Below are 22,402 nucleotides of genomic sequence, written 5' to 3' on the forward strand. Positions count from 1 at the left end.
TCATGCCTCTTGGCCACTTGAAAATAAAGTTGTTTACGCTTGATGAGTGGCATATTTATGTTTATGCACATTCTGAGAATTGAAAGCTTTTGCATTAATGTGAATATTCTGTATGCACATGTTGTGGAAACTGTGGCATTTATGAAGGTCACAACAAGTGAGGGTTTGATACACAAAAACGCAAACAACCTTTGAGACATGTAAGTTAACATACTTACTTTTTTTTGTTTAATTTTTTAAACAAAAATGTTTTTAATGAGTGCTGATCAGAATGATATGCCCTCTTGGTAAATATGATCAAATATGGCTGTAAAAAATAAATCTGCATTGTTATCCTTTTGATATTTTATTAAAAAAATTAAACAAAACAAAAAAAGAGCTTTTTGGCATCAAACACTTAAAATGGGTTTAATTCATACAGGGATGAAAAAGTACCCCATATGTAAAATGAAATACTCTGCTGTATCTTTAATGCTGTGGGCCTAATTTTCTGCCAAAGGTCCTGGACATCTTGTTCAGATACATGGCATCATGGATTCGATCAAATACCAAAAGATAAAAAATAAAAACCTGACAACCTCTGCTAGAAATCTTATAACGGGCCATGTTTGGATCTTCCAACAGGGCAGTGATCCAAAAACAAACATCAAAATCAAAACAAAAATGGGTCACTGAACACAAAACCAACCATCTGCAATGGCCATTCCAGTCCCCAGACCTGAACCCTGTAAAAAATTAGTGGGCTGAACTGAAGAGAAGAAGCGCCAACATGGATCTGGGAATCTGAAGGATCTGGAGAGATTCTTTATGGAGAAATTTTTTATAAAATATCAAAAGGATAAACAATGCAGATCTATTTTTTACCGCCATCTTTGATCATATTTACCAAGGGGGCATATAATTATGAACAGCACTGTAAGTCAATGTTTATCATTCTAGTTCAAAAGAGAAGCAAGATTCAGTAGGATTTTGATGTGCCCTGACTAAGATGCTAACGTTGTTCAGTTAGTCAGAATAATCGGATACCTTATTAATAATTTCAAGGAATATAATGAAAAGGACTTATTATTAGGCTAGGAAGATTGTAGGCTGATGGATCCTGCAGCCATTAACCAAGTTGTTAGAGAGATGTTTTCTTTAGATTTGTACACTGCATTTAAAAAGCAGGGCTGGTATGCTTTGAAAAAAAATATTTTTAAGAAATTAATACTAGAATAATACTTTCCATCAAGGATGCATTCAACTGATCAAAAATGACAGTAAACACTTTTACATTGTTGCAAAACAATTATATTTCAAATAAATGCTACTATTTTTTTACTTTGTAATCATCTCACAATTCTGAAAAAATGTATCGTAGTTTCCACTGAAATGTTAAAGGTACACATATGTAACTTGTGGCCCTCTAGCGGTTAAAAAACAAAACTGCATGCATTTTGCGGAAGAACATTGTTTTGGTTGTGCTTCGGCTCTGCATGTCCGTGCGGATGAATAGCTGTTACTGCTCATAAAACATCCACTACTAGGTTTAAGAGATATAACCAGTTTAGATGGAAAGGATCTCAAGCTGACTAGTTGAAGAAGTTACTGTAGCTATACACATTAATAGACACAGTACTTCCTTGAAAATAAATTCAAGCACAGCGCTAAAGCAACCATAATGAAATTGCTCTTCATAATAGATAATCCTTTACAAAGAACTCTGTTAGAAAGCTACATATGGCAATTTATCCATTTAATAAAACACCTGACTCCCCAGTTGAGTAATGAAAACTCCATCTCTGCCTCAATTTTACAACATTTGAAATCCCAGTTCTCGTCATCTTCGAAAAGCCAACATGGCACCTGACTGACACCGAGTCGCAGAACATGTCGCCGTGTGTTGTGACACCTCTAGTAGTGACTGACAGATGAATCGAGCACCTATACTGACGTAATTGTGACACAAACGTGTTTTTGTGTCACGCCTGTAGGCCTATTTGATTGGCATGTGCCACTGAATGCTTTGTAATACTACTTTGTTATTTATCTCGTAAAGTCACAAACTGCCCATTCTAGGAAAGACACAAAATAAATCTATCATGGGTCACTACGAATAACGTATTAAGATTCGCGTATGTTACTGTAAACCTTTATTTTTGCATGATGCTGCACGGACGCACGCAAGTAGGTGTCAATATAGTGAGTGTAACACTGGCCACCGCAATATTCTCATCTGATTTTGCTCATCTCCAGCCTATATGCTTCTGTGCGTCAGATGACATGTCACTTAATGTTAATACCGCCTCCTCTGTTGGCCAATTTCTTTAACGGTCGATTCCCGCGAGGTTCGAGACTCAGCAGCTCTTTGTCCACCTCTCTCACTCATTAGGCTTGTTTGAGATGAGCAAAATGTGCGCAGAACCGATCACCGGTGATCAGCGCGAGATGCATGTTGGTTAGAAAAGAAATTAAACCCAGAAAGCAACATAGTATCGGCCCAGATCCGGCCCACATCTGGTACACCAGGAATCCACATAGCTCGGATACGGGCCGGATCTGGGCCAACACTATGTTGCTGTCTGGGAATTTTACATAAAGTAATGTTGAATCATGTTCTTGTCGTGTGGACATCAAATAAATCCAAATTTATTTGTATTTTTTAAGTGAATTCATTTTTTCAGTACAAACAATGAGGCCATTGAAATGTCGAATTCATATTTCAAGATTAAAAATCTAAGAAAAAAAATATGATTAAATTACAGACTTTCTATTGATGGTTTAAAAAAAAAGGGACATTTTACTATTAGGAAAACGTTCGATTTTAAAATATTTCTTGTTTTACCATAATGGCATACTGTCCGTGACGGGATGAAAGCCTACAAGACTCCCTTGCCTGAATAAAAATGATAATATTATTAGGGATTTTGTGCCTGAGCTGGGAAAATATGTTTTTTGGAGGATTATCATATCTTTAAAGTTGTAAGTTTTTAAAAATAAGTTTGTTCTTAATGAAAATTTGGATAATAGCAAAGTGGAAATGGCACCCGTTTCGTAGAATGACTCAGCAACACTGAGCACGAGCGTGAATCCCGTGATATCCATCTTTGATCTCACAGTGTCAGATCCACCCCGAGAGAACTGTCCGACCGTCTTGCCTGCGCTTTTTTCACTCCTCCCCTCACTGCAGCCACCGCCTACTCTCGCATACATTTCAGCCGAGGCAAGGCGTATCTCAAACAAGACTGTTGTTACAACTAAACTATGTCACTTCCACACCATACATACTACAAGTAGCTGGAACAACTTTTCAGAATTTACGGATATGACGAAACACGTCACGCACACATGTACCAAATTTCCTGTAAAAATAATATAATAGGCTTTAGTGAAACGGGTAAGACAAAAACATGTTTTGGAAGGATTGATGATGTATGGACCCTTTTCACAGACTGTGATGAGTGACGCGTTTTAACGTCATCACTCATCAGCATCACGTGCTGCAGTTTTTTTTCTTCCTTTTTTTTAAATGTATACATTTATAACACTATACTTTGTTTTATATTACCTTTACATCAAATAACAAAAACTAGTTAACGCTGCTGTGGGAGAGAGAAATTGTTTTTCTCTCCTCTGTCTACCTGTTATCAATCTCTCTCCATTTTTTCCTCTTTTTGAAAGTCGTGAAACACTATTGTGGAGTTTTCTTTTGCTATTTTAGTAAATGGGAACAAATAAATATATTTAATGTAGTCTCTCATTCACCGCTATAGAAGTTTACCCAACTATAACGACTTCCGCTTCTGAGAAACACGGAAATGTGAAAAGAGTCTATTGACTCGTTAATTTTTGTTAATTTTGAACAAAAAAAGTTACACGGTGTACCTGTTTACACAAATCTTTCTCGATCACCAAAACATCTTATTAGTTTAATTCTGAAGCATCATGTTCAGGAAGACTCTTGAAAACTCACAGGAATAAATTATCAAAATAAATTGTAATGGTTCACATTATTGCTGTTTTAACTATATTTTTCATAAAATACATGTAGATTTGGTAAATGTCTAATAAGAGTCTTCTTTCAAAAACAAAAATTTGCCATTCCCAAACTTTTGAACAGTATTGAACATATTTGATTTAAATCATGACACACTTATATTAGTGGGATTCATATTATATTTCTATCAGCTTAAAAATGTTTCATATTCTAGAAAAAGTTTTCAACTAACAGTTCTTTTTTTTCCTTGCCAAACCCCATTTTTAATTTTAGGGAGTTAATTTTGGAATCTGCAGAAACAAACAGATCTCTGCTACCACCACCTGCCCAAAACAAGGTAGTACTAAATAAGAACCAATAAAAGTGTCCTGATTTACCACCAGCAATAAATCACCAAAAGCAAAAATTATATATGAGAGAGAGAAAGAACAGATCAAAAGATTTTAGAACTGGTAAATTGTTTATTCCTTATTAATTGAAGGTTTACCATTTTCTTAATTTTATAGAAAACGGAGAAAAAAATTGCCTTTTACAAACATTTACAAATAAATGACAAGTGGCTGTACAAATAGTAACTGAATGAGAAAGACCAAAAGAAAGGAGGGAGGGAGAGTTGATTCACCACCATCAACTTTTAGTTGAGAAGTAAAAACATCCAGTTTTAAGATGACTGCCATGCAAACTTTGTGCTTGATCAAAATTATCCCAAAATGCAAGCTATCCCATCCTTTCCTCTTTCTTACCACAGGCACAAAGTTTACAAACATAATTAATAAATGCATTTAACAAATTAATTCTTAAAAAAACATCATTATTTTGCCCATTTTTATTAGTGTCCATGTCTGAGTTATAGACAGTGCTGTCAGTGAAAGCTAAGGCAGATTGTTAGCACATGTACAGGCTAGGAAGAGGGTCAGGGTGAAACATCAAAAGGTCAAAGGTGAAGTGCTATTTGATACGCAGCAATTCAAGCTGATCCTGGTACTCGGTGAAGAGTCTCTGGAACCGCAAATTCTGACCAATCACAGGCAGCACCTCTGTCAGCAGATCCCTCTTTCTCAGACCCTGAAATAGACACAGAAGATAGTGAAGAGCCTTGTGAATTCCGTGAACATGCTTGAATATAAAAAAAGCATTATTTTACATTATTGCAGCAACTCTCTTCCCTCTCTGTCAGTATTGCTCCATTTACCTATGATCTATATGAAGCCCCTCCTTCTAAAAAGCACAATGTGCTTTGACTGGACGGCTGGACCAGTGCGTTGTGATTGGTCAACCACTTTGAACGTGTTTTGGTAATGTCACGGTCCTTACCATAACCATAAGTTTAAACACACTATTAACACAACTCAATCAGACCTCGCCCCTTTTTTGCATATGCCCTGGGCGGGAATTATTTAAATGAGGAATACTGTGATGTGTGCGTTCCCGGAAGTAAACTCAAGACTACAATCGCGGCGTTTCAGGGAGTTTAAAAACAGTGCTTACATAGAGAACTCCCATTGGACTTCCTTTTACTTGCTCAAACAGCAACATTGCACATTGAAGAAAGTTGAAAAAGGGAAAAAAAAGAAGGAAAAAAAGAAGCACAATAGTTCCTCGAAGTACAAAAAAAAGAATAAAATACCAGAACTGTCGGCTCCCATGAGCTGCTGCTGGATTTGTGAACTGGTCCCAGTAAATCCTGACATAGTTCCCTTAACCTCTGCTCATAACCTGCAAAGATACACACAGAGTTATTTCTCAATGACAAAGACAGAATGTGGGCAACATTTTAATTTCTAATGGACCCTCTTGACTGTCTTTTTTTTTTTACCAGCTTACCACCTTCTCACTCACCCTCGTTCACGAGGAAACGTGCGTAGATGAGAAGCCAGTGTCTGTACTCGCTTGCTGAGAGGAGGATACGGGCAGAGGACAGTTGGTTCTCCAAGAAGGCCAGAGTTATTCCCTGCTGCAAGTTGTGAGGAGTCGATGACAAGCGTGATGCCAACCGCCCCGCACTGAGAGAGACAAAACTGAGATGGTTACTCTACAAGAATCAGAAAGCAGCATTAGCAAAGCACAGCAATCACTATTACCTCAGATTACGGCCCTGTGTGAGGGCCAGTGGCCCCATGGAGCCCAGAGCATCCTGAGAGGACAAGCAATTGCGGAAGTCTGCACACTGTACCAGAGAGTCCTGCTTATCTGCGATCAAATTCCTGTTAGATATGAAGGAAAAAGACACTAAATATTAAAGACAGAACAATCATAGTGTCCCCAAAAAGTATTTAGACTAGTCCACAACAAAATTCACTCATAAAACACAACATTCTGGTAGTTGCATGTTAGTGGAACTTGACTTAATACATGGTTTGTGTCACTCACCAGGTCTCCAGCGATGCGTTGAAGCAATATGTTTTTCCATTTGACAACGCCACCACAGCTACTCCTTGCTGTGTCAAAAGAGACTGACTTACTGTGGCATCTGTGCCTAGAGAGAGAGAGATATGGTATAATATTTCAGTTGATTTAAGGTAAAGTATTCATTTGTTTTTGTTGCTGCCTGTCATTTTCACAGGCCAACATTTTCTCTTTTCTCATGTAATTCCGCAATTCTGTGTTACACTACCATTCAAAAGTTTGTGGTAGGTAAATGTTTTTGGAAAGAAAGTCTCTTATGCTCGCAAAGGCTGCATTTATTTGATTAAAAAACACTAATATTGTGAAATATTACACAATTTAAAATAACATTCATTTTAATATAAATTGTAATTTATTTCTGCAAAGCTGAAATATTCAGCATAATTACTCTTATTACAGTCTTCAGTGTCACAGGATCCTTCAGAAATCATTCGGTAACACTTTACTATAAGGTTAATTAGTTAACTACCTAAGTTAACATGAACTAAGAATGAACAATACTTATTCAGCACTTATTAATCTTAGTTCATATTAATTTCAACATTTACTAATAAGTTATTAAAATCAAAGGTTGTATGTGTTGACATTAGTTAATGCACTGTGTAACAAATATATTGCTCATTGTTAGTTCATGTTAGTAAATACATTCACGAATGTTATCTAATAAACCTTATTGTAAATGTTACCAATTTTTCTAATATGCTGAAATGGTGCTCAAGATACATTTCTTATAATCAATGTTTCCTTAATTAGTTGCTTAATATTTTAGTGGAAAGTGTGATCATTTCTTTTAATCAGAATTCAATGAATAGAAAGTTGAAAAGAAGAGCATTTATTTGAAATTGAAATCATTATAAATGCACTGCAATATTTTTATAAATAAATAAAATTATTCACTGTCATTTTTGATCAATTTAATTTGGTCTAACTGAATAAAAGTATTAAATTATTTACAAAAAAAACTTTTTTTAACAGGAGTATATTTTGATATTTGTATATTTTGCAGTTTTACAAAACTTATCTAAAATATTGTCAAATGCTGCTGTAGAACATGAGTAGGAACAACTACATTTGCTCAAAGATAATGTCCAAACGAAGAGTGTTTAGAAATGTTCACAACAGTTCTGTTCACTAACATGAAAGTTCCCACCAGAGATCGCTCTTTATATCAGTAGACTGTGGAAAGCGTTAGCCTTGACTCTTATACACAGTCTTTTATTAATCACATTTAACAAATGACAGATTTTTTTACAGTAATAATATCTAATCTATTTTTGAACATTTATGAACAGTAGAAATCATACTTTTTTCAAAATTCTCCTGTTCATTCCCATGGCATATTATGCAAAGAGTTTACTACAGTAAATAAGAGGGTGGAGCTTAGCAAAGGGTCAATTAATAAGCTCCACGTAAAGAAATAAAAAGAAGGAAGAGCATATTAACATTCAAGAAAGAAAACAAAATCACACCTGATAAGATTGGATTCAGAGATTCATTTTTGACCAAAGCTGTCTGTTTTTGAACATCCCTGCAGAAAAAAAAGACAATACCAGCCATTTAACATCATGTCTAGATCTTTCAGATTTTACTTAATCACTGACCTTTAAAAAAAAAGTCATCACAAATCAACCTGGCTGTCGTTATAAATAGAGCCAAGTTTTAACAAACAAATTACTTGTCTTGACTTTTCTATTGAGAATTGGAGAGGATGGTTCAGTACCAGACAGACAGCGTGGCTGATGCCGTCAGTGCCATGACGAAGTGGCCTGAGCAATGAAGTGCTGACATGGGGGCGGGCAGCATGATAGATGGAATCAGTCTCCGTCCACATGCAGTGAAGACAGAAAGTGTGCGGTCCTCGCATGCTACGGCAACAACATCACTAAGAAAAGAGAAAGAGAAGGTAGTTTTAGTTGAAATGGCAAAATCAGGTGTAAACCAGTCTTTTAAAGTGCCCCTATTATGCCATTTTAAAGGCTTCTGGTTAGGGCTGAAACGATTCATCGAGTTATTTGATTAACTCGATTACAAAAATTCCTTGAGGCAAAAACTCTGCATCGAATCCTCGTTAAATTCCTATGCACTATACGCTCAGGGATCACACCATAGTGCGTGATACATTTTGAATTTAGTTGGCGCGATGGCGGAGAGTAAAGATGTCAAACTTACAAACTTAAAAAGGACAACAAGGTGCAATGTGCCTACTGCAAAGTAGACCTGGCATACCACAACAGTTCGACTTCAGTGATTCAGCATCTGAATCGAAAACATCCACTCCATGCTGTTTCACCAAGCGTCGCTGAAACAAGGTAACGTAGCCTAAGCCTATACATTGATGTTTGCTGATTTTAATCCCATACTGTATTTTTAGCGATGTCGTGATGCGGTTTGACTAGATGTGTTAAGCTTTGATGTTTTTAAGTAGTAAACGTATTCACGTTCAATTGCAAGAGAGTAGGCTATAGCCTTAAAAAAAGAGCCCCTTCTCACACACACACGCACGCACGCGCGCGCGCGCCTGTCAGACCAATTGCGGCAATGCATCACATATGCTTAAACTTTAATGTAGCCACGCAACAATCATTTCAGCATGCATCCACTGTATACACCGGGACGTGATGGAGGAACAAATATTGTATTGCAGTCTTTGCGAAACCTTGTTTGCATGTCACGTCTGCCAAATAGTTACAGACAACAACAAAAATTGAAACTCCCCAGCCTGCTTCTCCAAATCCACTCGTACTTTTGGGGAGTTTGTATTCATAGTTTTACATGTTTTACAGTAAGTTGACTTAACTGTATTGTTATATAATTGTTGGCACTGGCACTTATTAACACTAAATGGGTAAAAATTGCAATGAATAGGCTTAGTTTTGGAGCCAAATGTTGGAGTTGGAATAAATACCTGTTTTTTTGTGTGAAATAAAAGCCAAATGTTTGATCATTTTACAGCCACATCATTTTTGTTATGCATTATTTGTTTTGGTTGTTTAAAAACACACAAAAAATTTTATCCGATTAATCGATCGATTAAGTGCTAGATTAATCGATTACAAAAAGAATCGATAGCTGCAGCCCTACTTCTGATTTTGTTTTGTAGTCTCCTAAAACAGGTTTACATGCTTCAAAGGTAAAAAAACACTTTCATTTTCTCATAATATACATTGCACATAATTTTTCAAAGATTCTAAAACGACTCATTGGATGAATCAGTCTTTCTAAATTCCTCCTTTCCGCAAGCTACTCTTCTCTGATTGGCCAGATGGCCCGGTCTGTTGTGATTGGTCTACCGCATACAGTGTGTGTTTCGGAAGCTCAACAGCCATCATAGATATATACACTAGACTAGATGTCACCTTGGCTACGGCAGTTCATTGGAACGAATGCGTCAATAGAGCCGCCATCATGGAACAGGGGAGCCTCTCCTCTTTAATTTATCAGCGTCAATGTAGGAAAAGGTCTAATGGAAATAAAATCACCATAAATCTTCATGAATACGATTTTCTAGTTGTTTTGGTTCCATGACAAGACCCCTGTTCCAAGATGGCGGTGGCGGTGGCCAGGCCATGTTATTCAGCCTCTTACATTTCGCGCGGTAGTCAGCTCCCTGACTCCCTGATTTATTTCTAAATGTATAAACACTTTATAGATGACTGACTGCTGCGCTAGTGACAGGGCGCATGTTACTGAAAGAACGAGGATAGAGAGAGAGAGAGAGTGAGACTCTCACCGTCTTCAAACTGTCTTGCTCTCCCTCCAATATTGATCCTCGTCCGGCCTTTTAATTTGTCACTCTCCATTTTTCTTCTTTTAGTCGCCTCTGACAAAACCTTTGCCTTCTTCCTTTTAGTTGTTGTTTCGGCCATGACAACAACATAAGACGGGTATCAAACGCTAGTTGGGCTCTCACATCAGAATTTGAGGAAGTGGGGAAAGGGACGTATGCCGTAAAGCAGTCGAATTTTGTAATTCTTTTTGTGCTCAGGTTCCTACCCGAAACCCAAAGTTACATAGTGCCAGTAAAAGCGATACAGACACTGTCAGGCTGCGGCAGACGTGTCATTCAACCTATTGTAAGTTGATGTACCATCTCAAGGGTCTTGTAAATATATTATGAAGGTTGAAAAACTACATTAGTGTCCCTATAAACGTCATTTAAACAAACAAATATTCGATTACAATATTTTTGAAAAATGTCCATCCCTAATATAAACACAAAATCATGTATTTTGAACACCCGGTAGAAAATATATACATCTAAAATTAATAATACTTACAGGTTGTGATTCTGAGGACCAAGCTAATACAAATAAACTGAGTAATGACCCATCTTTCCAGAGCAAGGGTTTTGCGAATCCCACATTGAACTCCGAGATTCAAGAAGCAGACGTCAGTAAAATGACTTGTTTAAAGACGGGACAAGTTGTTCGTGGGCGGAACACGTACAACATAGGCGGGCATTATGCAAATATCTTTTCTAGTGACGTAGAACTGCCATGCAGTGAGATTCGAATAAAAAAAAACGAGTCGTTTAGGCGGTTCTGAGTCGATTCTTTCTTTTGGTAGACAATAACTTTATTTATCATGCACTTTCGACCTTACAACTTTGCAGATCGTTTAACAGCTATATTACACACTTCATTAAAAGGAATATTCGAAAAAACATAATAGGGGCACTTTAATACGTTACATACTCACCTGCTCCCTGTGGCTATGATGATGCGACTGGGCAGCAGCGTGTCCCACTCTCTGCCCTCTCTGCTCCATTTGAGCTGACTGAGACGAGCTCCAGACACCACAGAGACATCGTTCTCCACCTCCAGATATGTGATGGAGTCTGTGCCCACCTAAAAATGCAGGTACATTTTTTTTTTTATCAAATTGAATGTTTTGTGGATTTTAGTCCATGTAAATTTTGCTTTTATCATTAGCTGATTTGAATCCTCTAATAGCTATTTTTCATCCAGCAATGGGATGGAGTCTACTTTTGCATTTCATTACATCAGCACTCTTACAGAACTAGCACTTGAGCTTCCTGTTTACACAATATGATCTATCGAGAGCAGTAATTGTGAACACAGGACTGATATCTTAGTTGTAGAGAGTGATTGTGCCATACCTGAGTGCTGAATGATTTCCGTATGGATGGGGTAGGAAGTTTTAACACCACTACAGGTGTTACTAATCGAGATGGCTCCTTTTCCACTGAGACCGGAGTCTACAAGAGAAGAGAACAATTAGAAATCAGGAAACAAAATTCATCTTTGATGCCCACTCACATGAGAAACCCTCTCTTCTCTATACAAAAAAGATAAATGTAAAAATGATAGCGGTCAGTCTTCTAGAGTAGATTTTTTTAATTTGACATATAATAGGAACAAAAAATTCTACAAATAAGCATACATTTGTACAATACTTTTCAAAAGTTTGGGGTCAGTAAGATTTATTTTTTAATTAATACTTATTCAGCAAGGATTACATTTATATTTCAAATAAATGCTGCTCTTTTTAACTTTATTCATAAAAGAATTCTGAAAAAAGTATGTTTCCACAACAATATTAAGTAGCACAACTGATGATAATTCTTAATAAGTAGTATTTGTTGTGCACCAAATCAGCATATTAGAATAATTTCAGAAGGATCGTTTGACACTGAAGACTGGTGTAATGATGCTGAAATATCAGCTTTGCCATGACACGAATAAATTATTTTATTTTAAAATATAACTTTTTACTGTTTTTATGAAGAATAAACGTAGCTTTGGTGAGCATGATTTGGCATAACCTTCCCACCCCAAACTGTTGAAAAGTAGTGCATAATATGAATAAAAATGCTGTATGTAAATAAATATATTCATATATAAATCATATTATATACTGTATGTTAAAAATAATCCTTATATACTTTGTAACTGTGTTAGCATAAAGCACTTCTGCTAATATATTTTTACAGTGAATAAAAAACCCTAAGAAGAGATCAGAACAGGCCCAATCAGTAGATTTTGAAACTGTTGTTTTACTATCTGTCGAAAATAGGAAATGCCACCTGTGGGATGGTCTGTGATATGGGCATCATCATTTTGGCATCTTTCCTTGGCCTTCCCTTCTTCCTCTTCTCTACCACCTCTCCTCCCTCCATCTCTACCTTCCTCTTGACCATGGAGAGTGATTTCACCATGTTTTTGTCCTCACTGTCGCTGCTGGTTTCATCTTTTACTTTCACCTCCTTCGCAGAGCTGTTGTCTTTACCCCTAAGATAGAACCACAAAACAACTTCAGTTTTTAAGTTCAGTTTGGAAGAACACACCAGTTATCATGGAGACATTATTACCTGTCAAGTGGGGTGATGCCTATAGTGATGGGTACGCTAGTGACCCCTGGTGTGGCCTTTGACCTTTCAGTGAAACGTGAATCCAGTGCTTTCATGGGTTCCATTTTGGAGGCAGACGTCAACAGCAGATTTGATTTCATAGCGACTGAGTTTACAGGTGCAGGTGCACTGAAAGAGAGACCAGAGACAATAAAAGAAATGAGATTTTTACAAAGTATGGGGCGAGAGAGAGGGAGAATGGAACATTACATACACGTACGCTTACCTGTCCTTGTTTTCTTCCACAGTTTTGTTGGGAGAGGTGGTGGTGGGGTCGTGGGAGGGTCGCAGGCCGAGTGAGTTGGCCGTGCTGGAATCTGAAGAGATCTGAGGGGTGAGCTGGGTAGATGCGGATGACCCTGGTAAGATCGGCACGCTGTTAAACAATGCTGGTGAGAAGTCCCTGGGTAAAAGAAAGAGAGATTCAGCCACTGACTGCGTGCAGTGGTATAGGTGAGTGATAATTTTAGACGTGTTGGAGTGCGCGTTCGTTACCCCGTGTCGAGCTGTGCGATGCAGAGAGGTGTGATTCTTCTTCTCCCATCTGCGGTTCTGGTCTCCACCTGCTTCTTTAAGAGGTTCTGCCCAATACAAACAAACGTGCCACTTGTTTAAGGCGAGACACGGCAGGCAAAACATTCACTGGTCAATTTTGAGATTTTGGGATATTTGTCTTCAATAACATGTCTTCTTTCAGACTTGTGGTGAAAAAAAGTCCAAAATACACATTTAGGTCTTTATTTTACTACACTTTGTCTGTTTGCGTCTGTAGATTTCTCATAAATTCATCAAAAGTTGTCGTTATAAATCATCCCTCTGCTCCGCGACCGCGATCTGCACCCTGTCATCACACACACCGTTAGAATGCTCTCTCTCTTCTGAACAATGCTGTCGGATCCAAATATGGTCATTTCCTTTTTATCAGCAACCAATCGTGAAAGTAAAAGGGGGGATTTTACTCTAAATGCGCAATCTCATTGGCTGATGCTAAATCTTTAAAGCCCGTTTTCTCAAAATGACTTTTCTCTCATACTACAAGTCCGAAATCTCCAGTTCAGTAGCACCTATATACACCAAACTTTCCAGTCTTGTACCTAGTTATATTATGAAGACATTTACAGAGGGATTTGTAAATATATTATTCCTAGCCTGATTTATATAACATTTTATTCCAAAAAACATGGCGAAAATCATTTTTTTAAGGCTATTGCCAGTATATTCGGATTTACAGGATAACAGAAGTAGATATCCATAAATCCCTCTGTAATTTTTTCCCCATCTAATATGTAAACACAATGAAAAAATAATTTTCAACCTGGCTTTGTCCAATACTCAGATTTCGTTTTTTTAAATATATGCAAAATAGCGCATATTTAATTAGACAATGCCTCATTTGCATATTTAAACATTAAATTACAGAAAACTTGTAATACATTTTTTTCTAATCTTAATGTAGGTAATCAACTGGCAAAGTTTCATGGAAATATCTGATAGTTAAAAAAAATACCCTATTCACCTGTAGTGTCTCGCCTTAAGCAGACAAAGTGAAAAATACAATCCTGTCACTGTAACCATTTCCTTGATGACTTGATTTCATTTACGCCTAGAGTAGTCCCAAAAAGTAAAAGCCACATTATATGAATTTCATATATAATTAGATACCCAAGACCACATGTCCACCAAAGCGTTTTAGACAGCTGAAAATGACAGCGCTTAGTGTTGCATTTTTGTTTTGTTTTTTTCAGTTAAAGGGGTCATTACATGAGAAACCAAATTTGCCTTGATCTTTTGGTATATAAGAGGTCTTTGTACCATTAAAACTTCCTGCAAGTTTCATAGCTTAAGACGTCCTCCCCATTATAAACGAACAATTTATTTAATCAAGCTCTAAATACAGCTCGTTGTGGATCCATTGTATGAAGTGACGTCACGGTACGAAGTGAAATTCCAGTCGTTTGCATATGACCGGCTCAAGCGCAAGACGACTACGCCTCATTTCGCATCGTTGACGCACCCACAGGTGTTCAGTCGACGTGCAGCGAGTGGGTCTGTTTACAAGAAGATTGCGACACCACACAGACGCCACTCAGTTCCTGGCTGTGGACAAACTACATGTTTGAATACACTGCCGAAAGATCCATACGTCAGGGAAAAATGGATGCAGTTTATTTTTTGCGAACGCCTCAGTCACAGCAGTTTTAATTTAAGCACGTGTTCTCTACATTTCAAGGATGACTGTGTGAGAACAAATCGCAGTATGATGCTGGCTTTGGCAGAAAATATTTGCTTAAAGATCAGGCCGTGCCGACTATTCTGGGCCCAACAACGACACTGCAAACTGTTAGTAATGTATTTCATCTTAAAACTACTGGGAAAAGGTCATAAATCACTACATTTAAAACGTTTTTTGTCCAAAAAACTATAGTAATACTATAATTCTATCTAACGGAACATAATAAAACAAAAAACAAAAACCATGTCATGACCCCTTTAAAATGCTTTGGCTGCTATGATATGGAATATCTGTGGAAGTGTTACTAATATCTTCTTTCACTTAGTAAACTTGCAAGTCAGCCATTGCTGAGTTGGAAAAATGAGTAACCAAATTATTTACCCAATAATTTTTTAGTATATTAACTATTTTAATCATTTGCTGTATTGTTTCTTCTGACCTTCCTGATGTCCTCCAGGGACTCTCCGTTGAGCACATTGGTGAGTTTGGGCGTCTGGTTCTCTGGACCGCTTCCCTGGGCTCCATTAGGGTTCGGGTTCCTCTGCCTTTCCTGCTGATACTTGAGCATTTCTGGGTTCTCAATGATTGTGCTGGCAAGCTGCGACTCCATCGTGATGGCCAGACTTTTTCCATAGATGTTCTGATGAATAGTATTCTACGAAAAGATATACAGAAATCTTACTTTGGAGACTAAAGTCTTTTCCGACACCTTGCTAGTTTTTGTGCATGCATGTATGCAGTGTTGAAGAGTAACTAATTAAAAGTATTGAAGCTATTAAGCCATTTACGTTCTTCGGTAGTGTGACAGTAACTTAGCTGATTACAAAACAGTGTGGCTTTTCTTATAACAAGCTATTTTTCCCAACTAGAAGCAGTGTAACGCAGCTACTACACTTCAGGAGTTTCAAATTTGTCATCTGATTGGTTGAATTCTACAGGATTTTTGGGAGACGTGTGTCCCGCGTTCTTTAACCGTCCGCCTGGAAACAAAGCCGCCCTGACGCCAAACCCCCTTGTGAAAGAGGAAAGCCCTCGTGTTTACAATGTGACAATAAGCGATTATCAGGATCAACTAAACTCAGGATTTTAAAATGAATGAGAAGTATGTATATGTAAAGTTCGTGGCACAGATTGGTTGCTTTAAATATCAGTCAGACGGCATCTAGGCTGCCAATGAAAGCTGCTGTGGAGTCAAGAACTTCTGCCGTCAGACTAAAATTAAGTTATGGGTCCACGAGACTAAATGTGTGCAACATAACTATCAAATTTTTGTGCCAAATAAATACTTTTTTCAATTATATAATCTTATAATTGAAAAGTTATTGTTGCCTTAAAACCTGCAATGTTAGCTACTTTTGTTAGTTAACTTGCAAGTTTCTCCAACACTAGTGTTTTCTCCACCTTTTCCTCTTCATTCAAGGGATCTCCCAGTTCATCCTGTGAGAAGTCCAGGAAGGCCACTGTCCCATCCATGGAGCACACCAGAAGTCCCAGCCCATTCAGTGTCCTGAGAGATTAAATCCATACACAACAGTCTCATGCAAGATCGGCAATCGTCAGATGGATATAAGTTATCATCCCACAACAATGTCTACGATGCTTTACAAAGCTTTGAAAATAGAAAAGCGGTTTTCTTACCACGTAATATCCATAATAGATTTATCAAAGAGGTCATGGATGACAACCAGGGGACGCTTGAGTGAGGTGAGCTGAAAAACAAGAGCAGGACAACTGATTCAAGGTGCGTTATCGTAACATTCAGAAATCCTACCCGTACACTACGGGAAGATGTGATATTTCTCTGTCCTCGTTGAAACCAACATACTGTGTGAAACAAAAAAAACCAAAATGAATCAGAACATATTATGTGGAGATTTGGACCAGTGAGGTTTCACTGTGGGAGCCACTCCACAGTCCAGCGAGATTGACAAAATGCATTGTCATGGTTGCAGCTGGTTAGGACGAAAACTCATTAACATGGATGAAATGTGATTTATTGGTTTCTCATGTCGGTTGTCTGTTTTATTTTAAGCATTATTTTTGAGCACAGTATAACTACAATTGTTTGAGGTCAGTAAGATTTTTTTATTCAATTGATCAAAAGTGACCGAAGACTTTACTGCAGCTTTGGTGAGTGTAAGAAAAACAGTCCTTTTGAAAGGTAGTGTATTCTACATGGAAACGTTGATGACTCTTCCATGTCTTTATAAAATGTTATTAGTTTCCCTTAATTTTTCACAAATTAAACATTCTCTAATATTATTCATGAACGTGTGGCTGATGAAGGGTAAAAATAAGGGGTGATAGTGAGAAGTCTCATACCCATACAGAGAGTGAGCGGTCCTTACTACCCACAGCACAGCAGCAGTACGGGCAGCTGGGTTTGGGTGTGCTGCCATTCTTCTGTTTTTTCTTAAAGATCTTAGGATTGAACTTCTGCAGAGAGATGGAAAGGAATTCATAAACCATTCAATAACATCAAAACAAAAGCATTTACTGCAGTAAAAACCACAATGAAGATTTCAATGCATGCTTTTCTGTAAAATATGAATGATTTTAGCTGACACTAACCACCACAGTAACAGCTTTTCGATGACCCACAAAATCCATGTTGGTTTTCCAGCCGTCACGTTCGATGATCTGAGCTGTGGGCCCAGAATTATTCATGGCGTGAGCTGAAACCAGGTACTGACCATCTGGAGACCAGCTTAACCTCAGGACGTGTGTGGTGCCGCCACACTGAATCGAAGCAAGAGAGAAGGAAAAATGAGAGAGTGCAGGGTCAAGTGCATGTAAACAACTTAAAGAAGAAAAAAATAAGCAAACCAAAGCTTAGTCTTACTTCACTAAACGGTTTGGTGATGTTTGTCTCCAGCTGCCAGTCCATGGTCCTCCAGACCTTCAGGCTATGGTCATCTGCCTGAGAAGCGATGTACTTTCCAACAGGGTCCCACGTCAGCCCTTTCACCAGCCCAGTGTGTCCCTTTAAAGTCATCACAATCTCTGTGGCATACACATACAAAAGCAAATTCAAAAATGCAATCTTTGATGCTTTGATTCAGAACTGAATTTATTGATACAGAAGCCAACATTTTCTAGATGTTATTAAAGTGGCCATAACAGTATTTAGGCACTTAAGCCACACTTCAAGGGTTGGTTCACCAAAACATTCTTTCATCAATTACTCAGATTTCTGTCCCTCCATTGAAAGTCTATTCCCCCAAACACTTCAGAACGTTCATGAAGAGATTATAAAATAAATCCATATGTATTGAGTGGTTTAATCCAAGTCTTATGAAGAGACACGATCCCTTATATGATGAACAGATTTAACTTAGGCTTTTATTCACATGTAAACAAACATTGATCATCAAACATACATAGAGCACTCAAATTCGGAAAACAGAAGCATGTTTGCTTGACATGTGAGAACCACAGAAGTTCATTCTTGCATGTCACGCCCGCACATTTGAGCTTCCGCAAGAGACAATGTTTCAAGAAACAATGATCTGCACGTCAAGCAAGTTGAGCTTTTTTTTTACTATATTTAAGTCCTCCAAGTATTTAAATGAAATCTGTTCGTCATATAAAGCGAGTGATCGTGTCTCTTTAGAAGACTTATGTTAAACTGCTTGATTCATATAAATGTATTTTACAAACTCTTTATGAACTTTTTGAAGCATCAGCGATTTGTATAGACGTTCTGTGGAGGGACAGAAATCTCTCAGATTTAATTAAAAATATCTTCATTTGTGTTTCGAAGATGAATAAAAGTCATGTGGGTTTGAAACGACATGAGGGTGCTTAATTGATGACAATTTTTATTTTTGGGTAAACTAACCCTTTAATGTCAATACATTAGAAACATATCAAACCAAGCGGCATCTGCAAACAAATGACACTAGACTTTTTCTTAGATCTAAAATCACTTTTCACCTGGAAATTTTCGAGCGTTCCATATAACGATGGTATTATCCACACTGCAAGACGCGAGCCAGACATCATGAGGTGACCAGGCTACATCCATTACATCTGAATCAGATTTAGAGAAAACACCACATGTGCTTCACACAATGCCAAAACTGAGGACAATATCCAGCAATCACATGGGCAGCGTTTTTCTCCTCACCTCCCGTGTGGCTCCTCAGAATCATGACGCACCTCCACTGTTCCACATTAGCCAGTTTACTGCTGGATCCAAACACCGTGCTTGGACCTATGAAACTGCTCAACAAAAGAAACAACACAAAATGCCTCATGGGTCTGTGCGTGGATGCATTTGTGGCATCTGTTTGTGTTTTATAAACAAAAGACAGACAACAATCTGCGTTCAAAAGTAGGGAAATAAACAGTGCATTTGCACTAGTAGGGCATCTTGATAATTCTGTCTACTGGAATACATATAACAATTAGATTTTCAGCATCACATCCTTATTTTTTTAAAACTTTCAAATTCAAATACATTTTAAATATTATTATAATATTTCAAAAAGTTAATATAAAAATGTTTAAAATGTTGGAACTAATCATTAAACTAAATGTTTTACTAATTATTTTTCTTTAAAGGTGCAGTAAACAACTGAGAAACCCTTTTGAATGTGGATTGGACTGAGCACCACAACACACTTGTAGCCAATCAGTAGTAGGGGGCGTGTCCACTCATGATGGGAGCAGAGAGAGATTTGAAGAAAGACTGTAGAGAGAAAGATGGCTGAGAGACAATGCAAAAGAGAAAAGGTCAGAGGAATATCACTGGAAAAAGAAGGGTTATGATCAGACAAGAGCTTTAGGACCCGCGTTAATATTAGAAAAGCTTTCCAGTCATGAGAGACCTTAGCAGGAAGGCCTGGAAAGAAATACTGAGTTTATGTTGTTTCTGCTCCATTCGCGAGTAACACTGGTTTTGCAATGTTGCACAGAACTAAGATATACTACTGTTGTAATGTTAGCTATAGTAACAGGACATCTTTGAGCGTCACTGTTTGTCTTGAACTGATGTGCTGCTGGCGACTAACAACCAACTCTTGCATGTATATACTCTTGTTAATTTTTTTCTTCCTTGTTGTTCATTCGTTGTCTTCTCTTTACTTTTCGTGAAGCATTATTTTGCTCCACTACAGCTATGACAAAGAGACATCCACTCTTACATTGTGTGTTTGTGCATTTTGGGGTGGAGCAATGAAAGGAGGGATGTGTTTGTTTGGGTTGATTTCAAATATCAGTTTTTTAGAAATCGCTAACTGCACCTTTAATTGTTATATAATTGTAATCAATGTGGAGTGTTTTAAAGTTGGGAAAAAAAGTCAGTTTTACTCACGCCGCTCTCTTCCACACCATGACCAGTTTATCGTCTCCTCCTGACGCCAGGTATAAGCCATTATTAGACCAGCGCACGCAATTCACACATGCTGAAATGCACAAAGTTACATAAAACATTTGATTAGATACAGAATATTCATCAGTCACACATTCTGTCTCACATTCTGTCAGTGCAGTTCATATCCACAGGAGTTTACAATACATTTAAGTGACAAGATATAATCTAGACAGTCTCTGAATTTTTCTTTTGAATGTTGGGAGCAAAATATGTGGACTAAATGCAGCAAAATCAATAGAACAACAATCCACAAATGTTCTTTATTAACCGGTACTTCATATATTTTAATCTTTAAAATAGAGATAAACAGGTAATACCTAAGTGATTGTCCATCTGACAAAGCAATTTGGGAATAGTTTCATTCTTCTCATCCTCTTCTCGAAGAACTGGGGCCATATTCCAAATGACCACCTTCCCAGAGTCCTCACCTGTCAGTGAACAACAAAAATATTAGTTCCTGATGACTGAAATTAAACTACCTTTTACAAAAAAAAAAAAAAAAAAGATTAATCTGAAAGCTATACTATAATTAGCCAAACGATAACAGGAAAATATATGTAAGTGGGTTTGATTTTTTACCTTGGCCACCTGTAGCAAACTTGGTTCCATCTGGATGGATATCAACTGAAAATATTGGTTTACCTGAAAACAAAAACACTCTTAGAACACAAATGCAGTTTGAAAATACTTGTCTAACATGGTCAAAGAGTCCAAAAATATTCAATGATAGAACAACAAATGCACACACCTGCAGTTCAAAGAAGGTTAAAATACAAATATTGCCACATTAGCATATAACAGATACAATGTCTCAATCTTGATTTAATCTGTTAATTATGACCAGATCGTCTCTTAAATTGCATAAATGATTCTTAATGTTAACAGTGTAATAACAGCCATCAGCTCCCGCTTAATCGACCCATGTCATAGGTCTACCTGCCTGTCTTTTGCAACTTCAAAATGGGTGGTGTGCACATCATATATTCATGGGTGGCTTCTTAAAACCCAGCCAAGCTAGCTATACACACACACACACACACACACACATATATATATATATATATATATATATATATATATATATATATATATATATATATATATATATATATATATAATCAGACGATTACTATGATTCTAATTGCGCTAAAATGTGCAGAAAAGAATCCGAGAGCAATCACAGCACTGGAGAAGATACCCGATCCGTCTCTACATAACAAAAGCTCAAGTTGAAGCCCCGGATTCTTGCACAAACACACACAGTCGGGCTGCTGCTCTCACCATTGTGATTGACCCAACTCGGCTTCAGGAGCTTCATCTTCACGCTGATCAAGTATAAAACCGCCGTTTGCAACCCGCGATCTCCTACTGTGCTTCCGAGGAGAATCGTTTCCAGCGTCCACCCTCCCGCCCGGCCGTTTAAGTGCTGCAGCTCATCCGTTACTTTGTTGCTCAGTTAAACTCCATGTCTGTCTGTCTCTCTCTCTCTCCCTCTCTCATCACTCTGAGCGTGAAGCTGCAGCAACTGAAGTCACGCCGGAAGTTCGCCGTCTTCATCGAAGTTCCCTTGGAAACAAAGAATCAACGTGTTTGTTCCTTATCTACATTCATTCATTTAGCAGAAGCCGTCATTAAAAAGATCCACAAAGGAGGAAAAACACAAACACAAGCGTCTAAAGCAGCTAGTAATAACAGCAGTAACACATTATATAAGTATACCTCAGTAACATAGAGAGAAAATGACAATATAATAGGAATAGAAAATTTGTGTTCAAAGGGTTTTCACTTCACAAAATTGTATGATTGGTGACTATATTTAAATTTGAACTTACTTTTTTTATTTGACCCCAATGATCTATCTATTTATTCTATCCATCCCCACTGTTACATTTTGATGTTTCTACAGTTTACAGTTCATACTTTAGCACAGTTGATTAAAAATTGCTCTTTATGTATGCACATACAGTATATACACAGAGAGAGAGAGAAAACAAGGATTGACATTTTCTTTGAGGACAGTAAAATGTCATGTATTTTTAA

The 22,402-nt window shown here is 37.5% G+C and overlaps 1 protein-coding gene across 1 annotated transcript; it reads right to left on the minus strand.

The window, feature by feature from the left end:
* Window positions 1-4,417: 4,417 nt before the first annotated feature.
* On the minus strand, window positions 4,418-21,928 carry hira (histone cell cycle regulator a). The gene is made up of 25 exons (XM_077241470.1): window positions 21,644-21,928; window positions 20,942-21,004; window positions 20,680-20,790; window positions 20,303-20,393; window positions 19,115-19,209; window positions 18,922-19,017; window positions 17,828-17,988; window positions 17,557-17,724; window positions 17,308-17,421; window positions 16,624-16,694; window positions 16,387-16,492; window positions 15,425-15,640; window positions 13,248-13,333; window positions 12,979-13,155; window positions 12,714-12,881; window positions 12,429-12,633; window positions 11,502-11,600; window positions 11,081-11,229; window positions 8,103-8,264; window positions 7,852-7,910; window positions 6,347-6,452; window positions 6,058-6,180; window positions 5,816-5,979; window positions 5,604-5,692; window positions 4,418-5,041 (listed from the first exon to the last, which is right to left on the minus strand). Exons 1-25 carry the CDS (start codon window positions 21,678-21,680, stop codon window positions 4,925-4,927), a joined length of 3,033 nt encoding a protein of 1,010 aa, XP_077097585.1. The 5' UTR covers window positions 21,681-21,928; the 3' UTR covers window positions 4,418-4,924.
* Between the last annotated feature and the right edge of the window lie 474 nt (window positions 21,929-22,402).

This window comes from Siphateles boraxobius, unplaced genomic scaffold (assembly GCF_051911475.1).
Source record: "Siphateles boraxobius isolate OS27281-9 unplaced genomic scaffold, OSU_SipBor_1 24, whole genome shotgun sequence".
NCBI classification, from domain to species: Eukaryota; Metazoa; Chordata; class Actinopteri; order Cypriniformes; family Leuciscidae; genus Siphateles; species Siphateles boraxobius.